Consider the following 21,778-nt stretch of genomic DNA (forward strand, 5'->3'; position numbering starts at 1 on the left):
GACCTTCCAATTCCCTGGCCTTCTGGTTCTTGTTCTCAAAGGCCTCTCACACCTGCACCCTCCTTCCTCATTCCTGCCCTACTTCTGGGCTACATCACTAATCACCAGCATGCTGGCTGCCCCGTGTTCCCACCCAATCTGACACAGTTGTTCTCAACTGAGGTTGACCGTGTCCCCCAGGGCATACCTGGCAACATCTGGAGATATTACTGACTGCCACACTTAGGGTGGAGGCAGCTGGCAATTCAGTGGGCAGAGGCCAGCGATGCTGCTTAACATCTTACAATGCACAGGATGTGCCCCCACAGGAGGTACTCAAACACCCCTGCCGGCTAAAGTTTCAAATCCGGAAATGCCCCAAATGCAACCAGTTCGGGCCATCAGCCTTTTATTTGGACTGCTTCCAACCCCTTTATTTTTGCCCTACAATATACTGTGGTTTCCACTTTCCCTCTTTTCTCTTTTCCCTTCACCTCAGCTCGATGCAGAAGCCTGAACTGCTCTGTCCACAATGTAATCAGAGACAAAGATGCTACCAAGCTACCTGCTGTCCCTGTACAGATGCCCCCAACTTGCCCGGGGGCAGTCCTGCTCTTGTGCAGCAGGTTGATTTCAAATGACAAGATAAAACATTCTCCAAGCTGAAAACCTAAAAACCTCCTGAAGAAAGCCAAACACAAAAATCACCTATAATCTCTACTACCCAAAGTAAATGCAGAAGAGACCTAGGAACTCTTCCTCTCAGGAGTGAGGGAGCTGGAACATGTATACACACCTCCTGAGACTGAGGGCTGATCCCAAGAGTTACCCAGTACTTCTGGCCTGCCCACTCTCAGGAAGTGGTCTTAAGGTCGTGGACAGAAGCCCCCAGGGGACAAAGACACATCACCAGCAGGTGAAAGCTTGTCAGAGGACACGGCAAAGTCCCAAGAGATCGACATCAGTTCTGTTCATCTGCTTTTGCCTCTGCCTCAGGTTACACAGAGAACAGCCCTAACCTCAGAATGAATTCTCACTGCATCCAATAATCGCCCCTCATTTCCATTTGGGGATCCCTGCCCCATCCCATCCCATTCCCTCCCAACTGCTGTGGACATCTGCTGTGGTTTTTTGGCAAGTCAGCATCAGAATCTTCTTCTTGTGGGTAGAGAAGTCCCTCCTTAAACGAATCTTGGTGGGAGGCCGAGTGGGTTTCTGTTGCTTGCAATTAAGAGTCCTGGATGGGGTTCCTCACACACTCTAGGGATGAAGCTCAAAACCCAGGTCTAAGCATGAACAAGTCTCATTCATCTGGCTGGGGAGGCTCTGCTTGTTCTGATTTACAAAAATTATATATAAAAACGAAATAAAATTGCACACTGTGTGCTGCTCAGCTTCAGTTTTTAGCCACATAACCATGTGCTGAGCATGTTTCCCTGGGATAGTAAGTATCATCAGTCTTTCTCTTCTTAAAGAGCACTTTCCATAATTTTTTTTAAAAAATGAAATCACACGAACTTTGCTTGGAACAATTTGGGACACCTCCCTGAGAAAGCTAGAGTCCAGGAGGGTATTACTCTCTGGGCAGATGACAGCCAAAGGCAAACTGGAGGATCGTGACCCCTGGTGACCCCACAACTGCAGGAGCTAATCAGGACTGATCACAGGGTTGTGGCTAGGGCTGGTGGTTGGGTCGTAGACACTAAATCCACTTCTCAAAAATGCTGCCATTACCAAGGCACCTTTATTATTCATTTAGTACTTATAACTACAACTATAATAGATCCCATTTATTGAAGAATTACTGCGTTGGGAGCTGTACCAAGAACTCAACACCCACATCACTGAATCTTCACAGCAACGCTGTGATAGTTATTATCAACAGTGTCTCCATTTTAAAGGTGAGGAAAAACTTACCCGCAGTTTGTTGAGTACTTACTGGGTACCAGGCACTGTTCTGAGGGCCTCACGCTGATTCATTTCATTCAATTCCTTCAACAGATATTTGCTGAGCACCTACTACATGCCAAGTCCCATTTTAGCTGCTAGGAAGACAGCAGCGAGCAGAAAAACCTCTGCACTGCCGGGGCAACCATTTTAAAAGGAAGAAACCGGTGAACAAGGCAAATAGTTAAGAGCATGTTAAGTGCTAAGGAAGAAAAAACTATATAGCATGGAAGAGAAGAATGGTGTGTGTGTGTGTATGTGAGGTGAAATTTTACTTAGGGTAGCCAGAGAAGGTACCTTTTGAGACAAAGGTAACTTTTGAGTGAAGACTAAAGTGAAGGAGCAAGCTATGCTGACACGTGAGAAGAGAGAAAAGCGACAAGAAGGCCAGAGATCACCATCATTTCCATCATGAAGAAGTGAGGCCCAGAGAACAGGCTGGCGAAAGGTCACACAGCAAGCAAGTGGATGTGCCAGGACTACCATCAAGGACTTCTGTCGCTAAGTCAGATTGTTCTTTCCACTGAGATCCCTCGGTGAGCAATGACTTGGGCCTAAATTAAGATGCTTGCGAGAGCCTGCCTGTCACCTAGGAGAGATGGGAAGTGAGTCAGGCTTCCTCCTACAGTCCCAAATCCACGTGGACGCTCCCAGCCTTGAGCGCACACACAGGTGTGCGTGTAGGCCCTTCTGCCTCCCCGACAATGCAAGTGCAAGAACAGTGTCGCTGAGGGATGTGCGGCGATTAAGCTAATAAATAAAGCTGCCCAATCGATGGTTCCTGGAGCAGAGCACTGGGGAATGAGAAATTGCTACTCGTGTCAGGAAAATCCAGCTTCTCAGAGACTGACCAAATCTACTACCTCAACCAACAGCAACAGGTAAGAGGGGCTGAGCAGAGAAGAGAGGCGTTGGGGCCTGAGAAGGGGCTAAAGCCACCAGGTACAGCTATGTGACTGCAGGCGAGTGACAGGCCCTCTCCGAGCCTTTCTGTAAAAGAGGGGGTGGGAACACCAGTCATTGCTCCAAATGCCACTGTAGGTCCATCCGGTGAATGTCACAGCGCATCACAAATAGCATGACTATTCTGACCAAGTACCACATGCCTGTGGCATAAACTTAGAGGCTACGAGATGGTATAGAGGAGAACGTGAATCTCCCACTCAGCCCATGTGCCCCTGCCAGGGGAAACCAACTACTGTTAGCAATGTCTTATAAGTTCTTCTGGAAAGTTCTATACCAACAATTATTCTCACTTGCTTGTATGTGCAAAGAGCAATTTGTCTGAGGTAACTGGCTTGCAGAAGGCAGTGTTCAGACTGGAAGCCCTCACATCTATCTGATTTCTCAGCCCAAGGACCCAACTTCTGTGCCACCCTGTTTCTAGCTGTTCCAGTCTGAAGGGAAGTCTGGAAGACCAGTTCACAGACAAGCAAGGTTCCATGACAGAGAATCCCTCCACTCCCCCGGGGACCAGGCCACCACCAGCTTGGGGCTACAGGTTGGGGCCCCAGCTGGCCCATGCACCATCTCCTCTTCCTTAGCCACCTGGTCACAGACCAGAATTGCTGAATCTGTCCCCTTCTCCCCACTTTGCGTCCCTAGTCCATGCCCTCATCACCACTCACTGGATGGCTACAATAGACTGCATTTCCTATAGTCCTCTAACCTCAGCCTGACCCTTTATAAAGTAAAACTTGAACAAGCCACTCCTTTGCTCAGGACTTTTCCAGAGCTCCCCACGGCACTTCAGATAAACCCAGTCTTCCTCCCACCTAATCCAGCCTCTGTTTGCCTGTCCAGTCTTCTCTTCTGTCTCCCTCCCTCCTGTCACCCATTCATCCACCACGTGTCCTTATCTGGTTATCCAGCACACAAGTCTACAGGCCTGAACCCTTCTTGCCCCTCCCACCTGGTGCTCTCTTCCCATTTCTGATTTCTCTTTACTCAGAGAGACTTTGCTTGATCACCATCGAAATGCAATGTTCTTGTTATTTTTCCTCAGCGTTTTCTCACAAAATTCTGTATGTTTCATAATTATATGCCTTGTTTTTCCTTCACTGCCTGCGTCCCCCTCCCCTAGACCAGAATATATACTCTTTGTGGGCAGGAATCCTGTCTGTCTCAATAACAGTTTCATCCCCGATGCCCAGTGCAGTACCTGGCACAAAGTGTGGGCTAAACTGTTCGCTGAATGAATAAAATGGCCAGAAGCAACACCCTTCACAATGAACCTTCCATGCATTCAAGCTGCTTCCTGGCCCACTTTCATAGTATTGTTTTGAAAATCTTATAGAGGATAGGGCTGAAAACCTCAGCCACTCCCAGTGGTAAAACACCTCTGCCACCCCCGGGTTACTGCCAGGACTCCCTTTGTCCTCCCTTCTTCTGTGCTGTTACATTAAGCAAAATTTCTCCATTGGCAAATAAATGCTTTTCCCATCAATAACCACAGATGACTAAATCAAACCTTTAGCTGCTGTTCTTATCTCTTAAACAGATCCATGGATTTCCCAACTAATCAGAAGGTGAATCAAAGGCTGCCATTTGAGGTGGGAGATAATCCGGTCAATTCTTCCAGGAGGAGGGACCTGGGTGGGAATTTGCGTATGGCCCCCAAAAAACAAACACTCTTGTAAATAAAGCCGGCCTCCATCCTGTCTCCACAATGCAACTCTTATTGAGTGAGTCAGGTGTTTGGCTGATTAAAAATTGATCCATTTCAAAATCTAATCAACAGAATAGGATTCTTTCATACGTTATCAAGAGAGCTGCTGACATCGAAAACCAAACCTGTTATTAACCCATGAACTCCAGTGACCTGCTGCTTGCCGCTCTGCAGGACCGTAAATTATTCAGTGGTCCAAGACCAGGGCTGGCGAGCCTGATGGATTTAGATGAGGGCGCAGTCCAGTGGGTTCAGGTCGATGGCGTGGCCCCACCGGTCCCCAGGGGCTAGGTTCCAGACACTGGGGTTTTTCGTATCATGACTGCGAATACATTAGCCCTGTCCACCTGGGCTTTGCCATGGCTGTGCCTTTGACAGAAAAGCCTGTCTCAACTTCCCAAGCAGGGCAGGCAGGCTAGCTCAGGCCTCAGGGAGCTGCAGGGCTGGGGAACGATATTATCCCTAATTCCCAAGTTAATAAATTATTTTCTTTGAACTACAGGAAAGGAAAAAATAAACAAAGACAAGGGGAGCCTGGCTACATTTTGCAAACAGTTAGGAACAGGCAATACAGTCAGTTCAAATATTTTACCTCCTCGTGCAAGGAAGAGCTCTGTTGCAATGGGACTGTTTAAAGGAGGAGATGAAAAAAGCCAGCCATTGGCTGTTTATGTGTCTAGCAGGACCCACAGGGGCCATGGACTCTCTCACCAACTTCTGGACTCTTTGACCTTGAATTAAAGCTTCATTAAGAGCCATATCTTATAAAAACAAGAGCAGAGCAAATAAAGGATTTTTTAAAAGGACACATACCCACGCCAAAGTTTCCATATTGCTAAGCAAGCAGGAAATCCAGCAGCAGCAAAGGCTGTACTTGGTGTTATCTGGGGGCCCGTGTTCCACAGTTGACCTGATTAGAAAGGATTTACAAGGGAAAATGTAAGACTCCCAGGCAGGGCTGGAAGAAGACAGCAAACTGGGAGAAGACATCTGGACCGTCTGACAAAGGAGACTGAGGCCAGTCACTTCCATGAACAAGTAGTCCCCCGCAGAGCGTAGACACCATCATGGGCTCCTCGAAGCAGCTGCTGGGAGAACCAGCAAGACTCTGTGGGCCACACAGGCAAACAAGGTTCCAATCTCAGCTCTGTATTTCCTGCCTATGTGAGTTTGAGAAAGTGACTCAACTTCTCACCCACCAAATGGGAATAACAAAACGGCCATGTATTTTAAATCCAGCTATGTATTTTAAGGTAACCTTTATAAGGAAGTGAAAGTCGCTCAGTCGTGTCCGACTCTTAGCAACCCCATGGACTATAGAGACCATGGAATTCTCCAGGCCAGAATACTGGAGCAGGTAGCCTTTCCCTTCTCCAGTGGATCTTCCAGACCCAGGAATCAAACCGGGGTCTCCTGCATTGCAGGCAAATTCTTTACCAACTGACCTATCAAGGAAGCCCTTTATAAGGAAGGCACATGGGAATTACTCAAATGCACAACAAATGGAATCTGTTGTTTTTGTTGTTAATATTATTACTATTATTACGCCGGGTGTCAGTAGTGAATCAGCACCCTCCTCAACTGTACTGCTGCTGCTACTACTAAGTCTCTTCAGCCGTGTCCGACTCTGTGCGACCCCACAGACGGCAGCCCACCAGGCTCCGCCATCCCTGGGATTCTCCAGGCAAGAACACTGGAGTGGGTTGCCATGAAAGTGAAAAGTGAAAGTGAAGTCGCTCAGTCGTGTCTGACCCTCAGCGACCCCATGGATTGCAGCCTACCAGGCTCCTCCGTCCATGGGATTTTCCAGGCAGGAGTACTGGAGTGGGGTGCCATTGCCTTCTCCGTCAACTGCACTATCCCAACCCAAATGCTGGACCTTCATATAATGAGCAAATGTAACCTTCCTCTCCAGCACATCAAGCTTAGTGGGAAGCCCAGAAAGTACCTATAAAATGTGTTTAAGCTTGAAGGCCCAGGTCCTGGGTTAAACTTCAAGCCCTGCAACTTGCTGGCTTTCTAACTTTGGGAAAGTGAATTCATCTCTCTAAACTTCAGCTTTCAAAACTTTAAAAAGATGAGATGTCAGTAATACAGATCTTTTGGAATTCACTTATTAGCGCAGTTCCTGGCAACAGTAAGCCCCGATTAATGCTGATTATCATCATCAGCATTATTCAGACTCAGTTTCCCACTTAATCAAGAGATTATTTTGTTTGTTTACTAGTGAGAATTGAACCTGGCAGGGGCCTCTTGCTGAATGGTCCTGGGTGAGTCACTCCACCTCTCTGATTCCTGGGTTCCTCACTAGTAAGAGTAAACAAATGACAATATAAATTCCAAAAGACAAGGCCCCCATCTGACTTCATAACAATACTATTCCCTTAGCCTTTAGAACAATACCCAGACTACAACAAGCACTTAATGAAAGGAAGAAAAATGAAGCACTAGTTAAACATATTTGCTTGATGAGTTCTTTTCCAGAAAACATGTGTCCAGCACAAGCTGTCAGCACCAAATGGACATACAAGGAAGGTGAACATCTCCCTCTCCAGAACCAAACCCAAACTCTGAAGACCCCCTTGTTGCTAGCGTAAGCCCCCAGCCTACCCCCTCCTAAGCAGCCTGGACACTTTGGCCCTGTTCCAGAGAGCATCCAGGAGGCCAGAGAGAAGCTGTCTCCCCAGCCAACAAACTCTTACAGACCACCAGGAATCCTCTCTTAAATAATAATATATTTATAAATCTGAGACCCCTTCTGACCTCTTCTCAAAGCAAAAGCATCCTCTGAAGGCCCCAGGATGTGATCATATTGATCTTGTCTGAGCTGTAATTTTCGTGGCTTTGAGTTGAGCAGACAGGGTTGGCCTGCCCAGATGGCTGCGGCCTGGCGGCTCTCGAGTGCCCAACAGCAGCTGGGATGAAAAAGAAATCAGAGCGGTCCTCCAAAGTTGGGGAGAGCAGCTGCTGCACGCCAGGCTGAGGGCAGGGTCAGGAGCTGGTGGCGGACATCTCCTCCTGCCCTCAGACCTGGCCTGGCATCCTCTGAAGGCCCATGGGGATGGAATGAATGGACCATGAGTCCCTGAGGCTCTGGTCTGGCAGGGCCATGGTGAGGGGTGCAGTTCTGAATCCAGGCCCTGCCCCTTGGCCAGGTCGGACCTTACCTGGACAGATGGTAGAGTCTCAGGAGGCCTCAGGTCTGAGCCCAAGGGGCACTGGTGCCCCCAACAGCGACAGTCAGAATCTAGCAGACACGTGGAGCTGAGACAGGTTTTCAGGCCAGCCAGGCCCGCCCTGCTGCCGGGGCTGCCGTCTACTGTTTACCCGCTGCCTGTTTTCCTCATGACAGGGCTTCCAAGAAGTGCAGACAGAAATCAATGCAGCTGGTCCTGGTGCCCAATCCCCCCACCTTTCTCTCCGGCTGCCAAAGTTCAGCTCCGCTTCCTGTAAAGCTGGGGCGGGCTCTGAGCTGGGCAGCCGGAAGTGGAGACGCCCCCTCAATCCCCTGCCCAGGCTGGAGGCCTCAGGCAGGGGTGTCCCAGGAAAGGTTGGTCAAGGCCAAACCTTTATCTTCCCCTGCAGGAGAAAGTTGACCAGGAGGGGAGCAGCAAGGAAGTTTTCGCTGCCCCACCTTCCTTCCACATAGCACATCAGAAATATCACTGAGCAGGAGTTTACCCCAAAGTCTAGGTTCTGAGTCACCTGGGGCCTTGGTTAAAAATTCAGATGCAACCCAGCCTTGGGGACTCGGTTTCAAGAGATGTAGGGTGGGGCCAGGATTCTGCACTTTAACAAGCCCCCAGGTGATTCAGTTGAGAAGCCAAGTTTGGGAAACGTTATCTGTGTGCAAAGATGCAGCTTCCAGAATGCTAATCACTGGGATGCTCAAAAGAGAAAAGACCCGAAATTAAAGAGGATAGCTAGATGAAAAACAGGACACCGGATCAATTTGAATTCAGATAAACAACAATTTTTTAAAGTATAAAAACATCAAATATTGCACAGGATATACTTTAAAAAATATTTATTTATGTTGTGTCAGGTCTTTGCTGGGGCACACGGGATCTTCTCTGTGGCATGCAGGCTCCAGAGCACGTGGGCTCTGTAGTTTGTGGCACGTGGGTTTAGTTGCCCCATAGCATGTGGGCTCTTAGTTCCTCAGTTCAATTCAGTCGCTCAGTCATGTCCGACTCTTTGCGACCCCATGAATCGCAGCACGCCAGGCCTCCCTGTCCATCACCAACACCCGGAGTTCACTCAAAGTCATGTCCATAGAGTCGGTGATGCCATCCAGCCATCTCATCCTCTGTCGTCCCCTCTTCCTCCTGCCCCAATCCCTCCCAGCATCAGAGTCTTTTCCAATGAGTCAGCTCTTCGCGTGAGGTGGCCAAAGTACTGGAGTTTCAGCTTTAGCATCATTCCTTCCAAAGAACACTCCTCAACCAGGACTCAAACCCACTTCCCCTGTTCTGGAAGGCAGATTCTTAACTACCGGACCACCAGGAAAGTCCCTGCACAGGGTATACCCGGTACCGTGTGTTCGTGCTCAATCATGTTCTACTCTTTGCGACCTCATGGACTGTAGCCCGTCAGGTTCCTCTGTCCATGGAATTTTCCAGGCAGAAATACTAGAGTGGGTTGCCATTTCCTCCTCCACGGGACCTTCCCGACCCAGAGATTGAATCCATATCTCCTGCATTGGCAGGCAGATTTTTTACCACTATGTCACCCTGGAAGCCCTGTACAGAATATACTTAGATTAAAAATTAATTGTTTATCTGAAATTCAAATGTAACTAAGTATTACCATTTTTTAGTTTTTGCAAAATCTGGCAACCCAAACAGAAAACCATTTACCATTCCACACCAAAGAACTGACATAAACCATAGCTCATCCACACAAGGAAATATTTATAGCCACTAAATGGATAGCAGTCATCAACATAGCACTTGCCACGTGCCAGGCCCTCTTCCACCTGCCTCACATTAATGAATTAGTGTAATCTTCCAACAACAGAGGCCAGTATTATTGTTCCTGTTTGACAAAAGAGGAAACTGAGGCACAAAGAGGTGAAGTCACTCAGTCAAAGCCACATGGCTAGAGAGAGGCAGAGCCAGGGACTGAACAAAAGTTAGATTCCAGAGGTAAGTACGGATTTAATCATCTTACTGTTCTCTAATGGAAAAATAAATAATAAAAGATACAAAAGACCTAACTCATGCAATCTATTATAAGGTGGAATAATACTTATACCTGATTTCATTACATAAAGTTTATATATTAATTATAATACAGGTATTAGAAATGGTTAGGTCACATGCAGCAGGCAGAAGTATAAACTGAAACAACCACTTTGGGGAAAATGCTGGCATATACTATACTGAAGCTATGCAAATAATTCCCTGTAACCCAACAATCCATTCCTTGATATAAACTTTGGGTCTCCACCAGAGGCAATTTTGCCTACCCCTGAGGGGACACTGGGTACCCTTTTGATTGTCACAACTTGGGGAATGCTACTGGCACCTAGTGGGCAGAGGCCAGGGATGCTACTAAGCATCCTCCGATGCCCAGGACAGCCCCCACCACAAAGAATCATCCAGACCCGTATGTCAACTGTGTCAAGATCTAGAAATTTGATTTACACTCAAGAAAAACACGTGCGCCAGTTCAACCAAGAGAGACACTCAGGCACCAACGTTCCTACAAGAGCTGTTAGTAGGAGCCCCAAATTGGAAGCCACCCAAATGCCCATCAACAGGAGAATGGATGAATAAATTGTGGTCTCCTCACACAATGGAATGCTAGATGAGAACGAGAATGAATGAGCTGCAGCCACACACAACAATGTGGATGAATCTCAAGAACATAATGTTAGTGAAAGAAGCCATACAGAAAAGAGCGCATGCTGGGTGATTCCTTTCACACGAAGTTCACAAACAGAGAAAACCAACACGTGCTGTTAGGAGTCAGGATGGCTCACCCTGGGACATGGCTGGCAGTGGCTGGGAATGGCTAGATGGGGCTTCTGGGGTAGGGGACAGGGAAGTTCCATTTCTTAATCTGAGTGATGGTTCCATGTTTGTGACAAGTCATTGAGCTGAACATGCATGACCCATGTCCTTTTCTGTATGTTTGTTATAAAAAACAAAATCTAAAGAAATCATGATACAGATTTATCTCAGAAACAGGTGATTTTCATTTTCTTCTTTTTGCTTATGTGTTCTTCCTACAATTTCCACATTGAACATACTTTATTTATTTATTTTTTAATAAATGAGTAGGTCAACAGCATATGCTGTTTATTCATCAGGAATTTGCTGACCCCTGCCATGTGCCATCCCCAGCATGGGACCCTTGGGGTGGCAGTAGGGGGAGGTGGGAAGAGGCCTCTTTGCCCTCAAGGAGCTCACAGTCGTGGTGAGGGCAGGGAGCAGATGGAACTATAACCCAGGTCTGGGCCACAGCCAGCCAGCAGTCGGGTATTTCATCTGTCCAGCCCAGCGTTTTAAACAATTTGAAACCCCTGAAGCAGGGCCAGATATCCCCAGCAGTCTGGCACTCCTGCTCCCCTACCAAACCTCCTCCTGCTTACCCAGGGCTGAACCCATCACTGATGTTACCTGCCTGCCCCCATGCTCATGGAAGTTTGCCATTCCCCGAATTAGATACCGCAATCAGCGCTGTACTATGACAGAACGATGGATGAGGAAACAAAAATGTACAGGGGTAAAGTGGCTGGGAGAAGAGTGTCAGGGGACTTGCTTTTGACAGGAACATAGACACAGTAAGAACAAAATTTGCTGTTGTTCAGTCGCTACGTTGTGTCTCTTTGTGACCCCATGGACTACAGCATGCCAGGCTCCTCTGTCCTCTACCATCTCCCGGAGCTTGCTCAAACTCAAGTCCATTGAGTCAGTGATGCCATCTAACCATCTCATCCTCTGCCACCCCCTTCTCCTTTTGCCTTCAATTATTTCCCAGCATCAGGGTCTTTTCCAATGAATTGACTCTTGGCATCAGGTGGCCAAAGTATTGGAGCTTCAGCATCAGTCCTTCCAATGAATATTCAGGGTTGATCTCCTTTAGGATTGACTGGTTTGATCTCCTTGCAGTCCAGGGGACTCTCATGAGTCTTCTCCAGCACCACAACTCGAAAGCACCAATTCTTCAGCACTCAGACTTCTTTAAGATCCAACTCTCACATCTCTACATGACTACTGGAAAAACCATCACTACATAAATAAACCAAGTTTTATTTTGACCAACTTTGGGGTAGAGGGGCTATCAACCAGGAAGTCTTAAAGAGCGATGATGAGCCATCAGGGAGGGTCAGCCAGGGTGAATCTGGAGAGGTGCGCAGCACTAAACATCACTAAGTACTTGCTACGTGCCAGGCAGCACACAGGGAGTGCTTTACGTGTATTGTCTTCACTAAACCCAGTGACCCCACTGGACAGACGGGAAAACTGTGAGGCTCAGAGAATTGACGAGGTTGGCTCAGTGAGGATGGCAGAGCTGAGACACAAACTCAGACCAGGCCTGACTCTAGAGCTAATTCTTTTTTGGGGGGGGCGGCAGGGGTGAAATAGAAAAGGATAGCTTTACTACTCTGTCAGGCAAAGAGGGGCACAGCAGGCTCCTGCCTTGAAAAACTGTATGTCCCCACCAGAGCTACATCCTTAAACATGAGATTCCCCCCTACTCTCCCATAGGAGAGCCACGATGCCATGTCAGCACCCCTTCTCCTCTCCTCTCAGGGGTCTGCCCGGAGCTACCAGACCCCCGAGGAGGCACACAAGTCAGGAGAGAAGGGGACAGAGTTGAACCAGGAAAGGCAGAGCAGGTGAGCTACACAGCACTGCTGCAGGGCCCTGCTGGGAACGCAGTGGAAAATACCAGCTGCTCCAACCAGCATCGCCTTTCATCTCTTCAGAAAATGGATGCTGCTCCTGGGTCCCCAGAGAGCCTAAAGTTCGGGCTGAAGGCTTTCTGGAAAAAAAGCTGTTGCCGGTGTCTTCATAGTCACCCCGGGTGACGTCTGACACTCCACCGCGGCACTGGCTGACAAGCATCTTCAAAGGACAGAAATCGGCAGCTTTGTGGTCTTTTCATACAGATGTCATTCACCCACAGGAAGCGCTCTCCCCGTGCATTGTGAGAGTTATTTTGGTTTAAGGAAGCCAACCCAAGAGCAAATCCAAGAAAGAAATCAAAGGAAGGGGGGGAAAAAGAGCAACTCTGGCAAAAATGAGAAAAAGTGGCATTTGGGTAAACTGCACACAAAACAATCTTTTTCAAGATGATCTTTTTTGAGATCAAGGATGAGGGGGGAGAACTGTGCTGAATGTTAGCAGGTGTGGTGGGCTTAGGAAGATGTATGTATGGGACTTTGTGGGAGTCTGTGGGCCACGTGTAAAGAGTAAGCAAAATCCATTCTCAATGAGCCAGACTTGCTGGGCTTACATGTGACTATCGAGGAGGGAAGGTGACTTGTGCCTGCTAGGGGGTCCCCAAGGGATTCTCTGAAGAGAATCTGCGACCCGGTGGAAGGAACAGCCTACATCTACTGATGCTCCACCTGGGAGCTTATCTCTGTGGGTAGTTTACTGACACAACCATGGCTGGGGCGCTGCCCAGCCCCTCTCCAAAAGTTCCTGCAGAAAAACCCTGCAATCAGTGCAGTTCTGCCCAGAGCTGTGTCCAGGCACACCGTGTGGCCTCCCTGTCCGCTCCTGCTCTGCGTGATGTTTTTCAAACAACAGGGAACATCCTGCACCACCGGGCAGGTCAGCACCAGGCCGGGTGGCAGATGTGGCACATGTCCGGTTCACCTTGTAGAAATCTGGCCATGGAGAATGGAGTGGCCAAGAGTTCCCAGAACATTGCACAGGCAGAACTGTTTTGGAGGGTATTTCTGGTTGCAGGCAGCAGAAATTAAGTCAAAGAGTGTAACATTCCCATCTCCCCCAAAATCCAAAAAACAAACAAAAAACACGAGTGGGCTCCTGTAATCAAACTACTAAGAGATAGAGAAGGTGGCCTCTGGGACGATTCAACCAGAGTCTGTCTCTCTCCATATCCTGACTCAGCCTCTCCTTACAGGCTGGCTTCACTCTGTCCCCATGAGGCTGTCAGCAATCCTGGCTACAGGCAGCTCTAGGCTTCCTTCCTTCTAGCAGCTCAGCTAGAGAGAAAACAGAGACTCCCTTCTCTGCTTCAGTTGAAAAATCCGGGGGGCACTCTTTGATTGGCCCAGCTTGAGTCATGTGACATACCCCTGAGTAGTGACCAGTCACCTTAGTCAGGGGGGATGGAGTATTCTGATTGGCAGCTCCCCCTCCTCTCCAGATTGAGTCACATGACTGAGGGGAGGAGGCAGGAAGCAAGAAGAAGGTCATCACAGGAATGGGGAGCAGCCGGGCAGATACCCCAAGGTGTATCTGCTGCACGCTGAGCAGTGATGCCTGACTGTTGCCTGATTTTGTCATGTCAATGAGCACCTGACTGACCTCTCCCCAGCCTGACTTCTAGTCCATTATCATGAGAGACAGACTCACGACAGCCATTTGGATCACAAACACTGGGCCAAAATCCACTGGGCACTCACAAGGTACCAAGTGCTCTGCCAAGTGCCTTCCATGAATAATCTCATTTGATCCTTACAGCAACCCTCTGTCAACCCATTTTACGGTCAGAGAAGCTGATGCTCAGAGAGGCAAAGAGCCTCGCCCAGGATCACACACACAGCTTGTAAGAGGCAGAGCAGGTTGTTGAAACTGATTCTGGTAGATTTCAAAGCTAGTATTCTTTTTTAAAAATTGAAGTATAGTTGATTTACAATGTTGTTAATTTCCACTGTACAACAAAGTGATTGTTATACATAGATATACCTTAAAAAAATCTTTCCCACTATGGCTTATCACAGGATATTGAATATGGTTTCCTGTGCTTTATTCTTTTTGTTTCTCCATTCTCTGTATAATAGTTTGCATCTGCTAATCCAAAACGCCCAATCCATCCTTCTGCCCCTTCTCCTCTCCCTTGGCAACAAGTCTGTTCTCTATGTCTGTGAATCTTTTTCTGTTTCATTTGGGTCATATTTGAGATTCCACATATAAGTGATATCATATGGTACTTGTCTTCCTCTTTCTTACTTTACTTGGTAAGATAATCTCGAGGTCCATCTGTGTTGCTACCAATGGCATTATTTCATTCTTCTTTATGACTCAGTAGTATGTCATTGTATATATGTACCACATCTTCTTTATCCATTCATCAGTAGATGGACATTTACGTTATTTCTATGTCTTGGCTATTTTAAACAGTGCTACAATGAACACTGGGGTGCATGTATCTTTTTGAATCAAAGTTTTGTGCAGATATATGCCCAGAAGTGGGACTGCAGGATCATACAGCAACTCTATTTTTCTTTTTTTTGAGGATCCTCCATACTGTTTCCACAGTAATGTAACAATTTATATTTCCACCAACACCATTGAGGGTTCCCTTTTCTCCACACCCTATCTAACATTTATTTGCAGACTTTTTAATGATGGCCATTCTGACTGGTGTGAGAGAGACCTCATTCAGTTCAGTTGCTCAGTCGTGCTTCACTCTTTGTGACCCCATAGACTGCAGCATACCAGGCTTCCTGTCCTTCACCAACTCCCAGAGCTTGCTCAAATTCATGTCTGTCAAGTCAGTGATGCCATCCAACCACCTCATCCTCTGTCATCCCCTTCTCCTCCTGCCTTCAATCTTTCCCAGCATCAGGGTCTTTTCAAATGAGTCAGTTCTTTGCAGCAGCTGGCCAAAGTATTGGAGTTTCAGCTTCAGCATCAGTCCTTCCAATGTATATTTAGGACTGATTTCCTTTAGAATGGACTGGTTGGATCTCCTTGCAGTCCAAGGGACTCTCAAGAGTCTGCTCCAACACCACAGTTCAAAAGCATCAGTTCTTCAGCACTCAGCTTTCTTTACAGTCCAACTCTCACATCCATACATGACTACTGGAAAAACCATAGCTCTGACTAGACGGACCTTTGTTAGCAAAGTAATGTCTCTGCTCTTTAATATGCCGTCTAGGTTGGTCATAGCTTTTCTTCCAAGGAGCAAGCGTCTTTTAATTTCATGGCTGCAGCCACCATCTGCAGTGATTTTGGAGCCCCCCAAAATAAAGTCCATCACTGTTTCCATTGTTTCCCCATCTATTTGCCATGAAGTGATGGGACCAGATGCCATGATCTTAGTTTTCTGAATGTTGAGCTTTAAGCTAACTTTTTCACTCTCCTCTTTCACTTTCATCAAGAGGCTCTTTAGTTCTTCTTCACTTTCTGCCATAAGGGTGGTATCATCTGCGTATCTGAGGTTATTGATATTTCTCCTGATAATTACCTCACTGTAATTTTTTTTAAATGTTTATTTATTTGGCTGCCATGAAGTGATGGGACCTGATGCCATGATCTTAGTTTTCTGAATGTTGAGGTTTAAGCCAACTTTTTCACTCTCCTCTTTCACTTTCATCAAGAGGCTCTTTAGTTCTTCTTCACTTTTTGCCATAAGGTTGGTGTCATCTGCATATCTGAGGTTATTGATATTTCTCCTGGCATTCTTGATTCCAGCTTGTGCTTCATCAAGCCCAACGTTTCTCATGATGTACTCTGCATATAAGTTAAATAAGCAGGGTGACAATACACAGCCTTGACGTACTCCTTTTCCTATTTGGAACCAGTCTGTTGTTCCGTACTTTGGCCGCCTGATGTGAAGAGCTGACTCATTTGAAAAGACCGTGATGCTGGGAAAGATTGAGGGCAGGAGGAGAAGGGGACGACAGAGGATGAGATAGTTGGATGGCATCACCGACTCAATGGTATGATTTTGGGTAAACTCCAGGAGTTGGTGATGGACAGGGAGGCCTGACGTGCTGCTGTTCATGGGGTTGCAGGGATTCGGACCCGACTGAGCAACTGAACTGAACTGAACTGATTTGGCTGCATCTTAGTTGTGGTAAGCGGGCTCTTCGTTGCAGTGTGTAGGGTTTTCTCTAGTTGCAGCACACGGGCTCTAGAGCACTTGGGCTCCGTAGTTGAGGCACACAGGCTTAGTGGCCCTTGCACCAGGTGGGATCCTGGCTCCCTGACCAGGGATGAAATCCACATCCCCTGCATTGTAAAGCAGATTCTTAACCACTGGACCACCAGGGAAGTCCCAACCTCACTGCAGTTTTTATTTGCATTTCTCTAATAATTCAAAGTTAGCATTATTAATACTGACCCCATTCTGACCCTCAGAGAAGAACACTTAAAAGAGTCAAGCTCCCTTAAAGAACGACAAGGGGACAGAGGCAGGCCCCCAGGTACAATGACCACAGAATGGTACCCTCTAGCACCGAGATATTTGTCACCTGTACAGAGCTGAACCCCCTTCCATCACTCACCCAGGGCCTGCCACCAGTGGGTGATCAACAAATATTGGCTGAACTGGAGCCAAACCCTGGAAAAAGTTAGGATGGAGAAGCTCCCCAGGGGATGTTTGGCTTCTGGTCTCTGACCAGAGAGTGATTCTCCCTGTGACCACGGAGTGACAAAGTGGGCCTTGAGTCCAGGGCAAGTGACAAGTGTCAGATCACCTGAGAAGCAGAGGCGCTGCCAGACGTTCTAAAGAAGGATCCCAGAGGAGAAACTCAATCTTCCACGACACTGGAAGGACTTCGTGTCTGGTAACATGGAGACAAGATAACCTGAAATGCTCGCACTACAAAATATCCAGAAATAATGGATGAAACATACCAACACCCCTTTAAATATATAGGTCAGTTCAGTGAGAAAGTTAAGAGAAATTCTCAAGGGCCAAAGCTAAAGAGGAAACTGAAAGTCAGACTGCTAAGTATGTGAACTAACACTTAGTGCCCCTGACAATGAAAGGGTGGGACAGATGCCCATTTTAGCCCATAGATCTTCACCCTCAGTAAGAGTGGGTCAGAACATATCTATCCACTAACGCAGAAAGAAGAGAACAATGGGATTTGATCTGTCTTGGCCCTGTTTCTAGATTAGAAAACCAAAAAAGCAGTTTTCCCTGGTAATTTGTAACCAAAGGTCTGCCCTCATACGGGTTTACAGGTCAGTTTTATACTACCCTTCAAGTTCTCAGACTTGTGTACACCAGCATCAGCTGGACACACAGATTTCCAGGCTCTACCCCCAGAATTCCTAATTCAGAAGATCAGGGATAGGACCAAGAATTTTCATGTCTAAGTTCTCAGATGCTTTTAGTCCAAGGACCACACTTGGAGAACCATTGCTGTCGATCAAGCAATTAATATACAAAAAGTAATCTCCCTCTAGTAATACCCCTGGACATTAAGCAAAAGTGAATACAAAATCTCTAGAGCAGGAGTGAGCCAACTATGACCCGCAGGGCCAAATCCCACCTGCCTGCAGGCCAAATCCAGCCACATCCATTCAGTTACTTATTTCTGGTTGCTTCTGTTGCACAACAGCAAAGCTGAGTTGTTGCATCAGAACCCACAATATTAAGAATATTTGTTACCTGGCCTTTTACAGAAAAAGCTGGCCAACTTCTACTTTAGAGGTAACCCAGACCACACAAATTCCCAGAGATTCAATTCTCTTAAAGATGAGCTTAAAATCCGAAATTACAAAACACACAGGGAAACAGTCTACTATGTGTGAGAATAAATAGACACAACTAGCAGAATCAGATATAAGAACTTCAGATAAAGGAATTGTAATATACAGATTATAAATGTAACATAGGGGCAGAGCTTACATTTAGCAACTCTGAGGTCAATCAAGTGTGAGATCCACTGTGTGCCAGGCTTTGGGCCAAGTGTTTTTACATGGTCCAAATCCTTTTCACATGAAGAACTCCACATCAAGTATGAGACTGAGGCTCAAAATGTTTCTTCATCTTCCTAACTTTATACAGCAAATATGAAACAGAGCCAGGATGAAACCTAGGCTTTAGCCAAAACCCAGTTCTAGAAGGTTCTAGAGCATCTGACTCACTTGGTGATCCACAGTAGGGGCTGGGAGCTCATAACTTGCAGTACCCAGCTAAATATGGAGAACCCAACAATCTCCTGAAACTACATCAAAATGCTATGTGTCTCAATCAACAGTGTTCCTGAAGAGAGGATATATAGCTTTCATCAGATTCTCAAAGCCGAAGAACCCCACAGATAGCCAGATCCAAATGCAAACCTTCTTGCCGCACCACACCAGAACCCTGTTAATAACTAACATTTCTTGTGCATGATGTTAAGCACCATTTGAAATTTGTAAGAATATGCTTGTTTAAATCCCACACAATCCTTTGAGGAAGTACTTTTTATCATCCCCATTTTACAGATGAGAAAACTGAGGTTACAGAAGGGTCAAGTAACTTGCCTGGGGTCCCACAATTAACAAGTGGCAGAACAGGAACCTCAGAGTGGAACCCACTCACCTGCACGCTTTAACTCCTGCCTCCTGCTGCATGTAGTAAGCAGCCATCCAGTTCTGAAACCAATTACTTATCTATACAAGTTTGGAGGGCCTGGGGTCCTTCCTATCTACCCTGGAGCCATTTCTACATGCACAATAAACATGAGGGTACTTCTACTCTCATTTCAGAGCAAAGCTCCCTCCCAATTCCTATCTTCATGTCCAGAAAAATATTTTAAGGCCAGCCAGGCATGAATAGGACACTTCTCGGAGTGTGAGCATTATCCTGTCCCCCACCACCTTGCCTGGTGCCAGCCCAGACACCAACTACCTACTTGGCTGCTGCTTTGCTCATCTCCAGCGTAAACACACATTTACCCAATTTTTCAGAATGAGCAATATTTACTCAACAGCCCAGAATGGCTCATATGGAACTATTAAACCCCATTGCCTCAGTCTGCAGCTTGGAGTGCGATAATGAATCAGTATTTTGGAGTGATTACGATGCTAATAAGAATGTGTGAGGCACAGAATATCACTATGCAGGGGCAACCGCCAAATCCCCTGGACTCCCTGCCTCCGAATCTCTCATTCGGGAATTGCACCATTCCGGAGACCAGCCTGCCTGGGAACCTCCAGCCCCCGAGGCGGGCCATGCTTGAGTTACTGGAACACAAAGCAGATGGAAAACAGAAGCCTACCATTTTGCAGAGGGCGGGCCCCGCTATGCCAGCCCTCATCAGAAATGTGGGGAGTGACGGTGCCCACCTCCTGACAGCCTCAAAGGCCCCAGAGCTCCCTATTCTGGAAGGACGTAGAGTTTCAGCACAGCATTTCACACACTCAAACATGCACAAATATTGGAGAAAAAAATACTTGTTCCCTCAGGCTGCATGCCTGAAGCAATGTTGGATCTGGTGGATTTTTTTTTTCTTTTGGATCTCTCTTTTCACAAGCCCCTAGGTAAATATAAGTGGCAAAAAGAAAGCATATATTTGAATGTGGTGAGGCCTCTCCTGCTCCTCTCCCCATCTGCCCAGAAAAATCACTCTATTCCTGTCCCTGCCTTGACCTGTTCCATCCTGTACACTGATATTTTCTGGATGCCTGAAAAGGCCAGGCATGCACTTTCCAGCCAGGGGAGAGTGGTGGGTGCAGCTTAGTCTCCTTATCTAGGCACTCCCCCACCCTGGCCCTGAGGCCCTTAAACCCCTCCAATTCTCCTCTTTCACCCCTCCAATACCCACTTCACCCAGTCACAGTTACCCTCTGTTTCAGAATAAAGACCTCAGCAGGGTCTACGAGCCCCATTTGAGTCAATCCTGTCTACCCCACTTCAGCCACACTTCTCAGAACCAGAGGTATGTCTTCCCACCCGAGGACCTTTGCCTTTGCTCCCTTCTTCTGCCTGGATGACCATGGCCCCTCTTCACTTGGCTAACTCAGGAGTCCTTCCTTAACTTCCGGATTAAATCTGTTATACAGTATCATCATTCCTAGATCATTTCCTCCACAGCCTTTTACAGGGTTTGCAATTTCAAATATGTGTGATTATTTGATTAATGTCAGTCTCTTGAGGGATTTCACTTCTAAGCACCGTAGAGACCAACAGTGACATCAGGGCAGACAACATGTCAGTGCTGATCACCAGGGCATCACAAGGGCATAGCCTGGACCTGGCACATAGTAGGTGCTGGATAAACACAGATGACTGATTGAGTGAATAAATTCCTGCACCCCAGCCCCTCCCCTACTACTTCCTTTGGCTGTTTCTTCACTGAGCTAGACCTCATAGCTTTTCAAGCCTTTTCTACAAGGCCCTGTCTTATCTACTGCAAAGTGTCACGATCACATTACAAGCACCAAATAAATATTTAATCACAATAAAATGTTTGTGGATACTCAACCAGAACAGCCCCGTACCCTTTCCTTGGTTTGGCTGAGCATTTAGAGTGTTTGTGTGTGTGTGTGTGTGTGTACATCTATATTTCTACAGCAGAGTCTTCAACAGAAACATACACACCAGCACAGGCAGAAAAATACATACACGTGAACGTGTCCATCACATTCATCTGAAAAGGGTTAAGTGAGAAGCCCCTGCACGCTGGCACAAGTGCTGGAGGAAGAAGAGGGTACCAAACAGACTTGCTATGGGCTGCACACGAGCTTGCTCTGTGTTAGTCCTCTGTTAAATGCTTCCAGGCCAATTCACTGATCTAATCCAACAATACTTCCTGAGAGAGGCTTTGAGGCTCTGAGAGACAGAGAAGCTGAGGCACAGAGGAGAGAGCACTGGCCTGAAGTCTCACTGACAAGGACAGAATTTGAACCCAGGACTACTTGACTTTGGAGCCAGATTCTTGGTCTTGAGAAAAGAGCCAAAGACATGAAACCAGAAATGCAATTTTTTTCCCATCACTGGAGTGTTTTAAAAAACACCTAGAGATGCCCAGGGACATGGTCTGGTTGAGGAAAGAGTGATCCATTCACTTCATGGAATATTAGACCAGTAAAACACTTGATCTGAAGACAATGATGATGTGGAAAAGGCCAATGCCAGTGTTAAATGAAAAGACCACAAAACAGAAGTAGCCATTCTTCTGATGGCAAACCAGGACAAGCAGACGGAGGCACACTGAAGCGCTAAGGGGACCCTGTGTTGCTGGCATCTTCTTCCTCTCCTTTTCTCATTCTAAAATCCTCCACGTGGCAATATGGCTTTTATAAGATG

General features: G+C 46.9%; 1 protein-coding gene across 8 annotated transcripts in view; it reads right to left on the bottom strand.

Annotated features, from left to right (window-relative positions):
* Nucleotides 1-21,778, bottom strand: part of CUX2 (cut like homeobox 2) — a 288,423-nt gene that overhangs the window by 239,422 nt on the left and 27,223 nt on the right. For 2 of the 8 annotated variants that reach the window (XM_044930181.2, XM_044930180.2), the window contains exon 1: nt 7,762-7,970. The exons of 4 other annotated variants lie outside the window; for them this stretch is intronic. Coding sequence is in view for 1 of the 4 variants with exons in the window: in XM_044930179.2 (XP_044786114.1) it covers nt 5,408-5,425 (18 nt within the window). In the remaining 3 variants the exon portion in view is untranslated. Of the gene's footprint in view, nt 1-5,407; nt 5,505-7,761; nt 7,972-21,778 lie in introns of those variants that run through there. 2 more of the 8 variants (XM_044930179.2, XM_044930182.2) reach the window with 2 other exon arrangements.

Source organism: Bubalus bubalis, chromosome 17, assembly GCF_019923935.1.
Source record: "Bubalus bubalis isolate 160015118507 breed Murrah chromosome 17, NDDB_SH_1, whole genome shotgun sequence".
In the NCBI taxonomy this organism is placed as follows: Eukaryota; Metazoa; Chordata; class Mammalia; order Artiodactyla; family Bovidae; genus Bubalus; species Bubalus bubalis.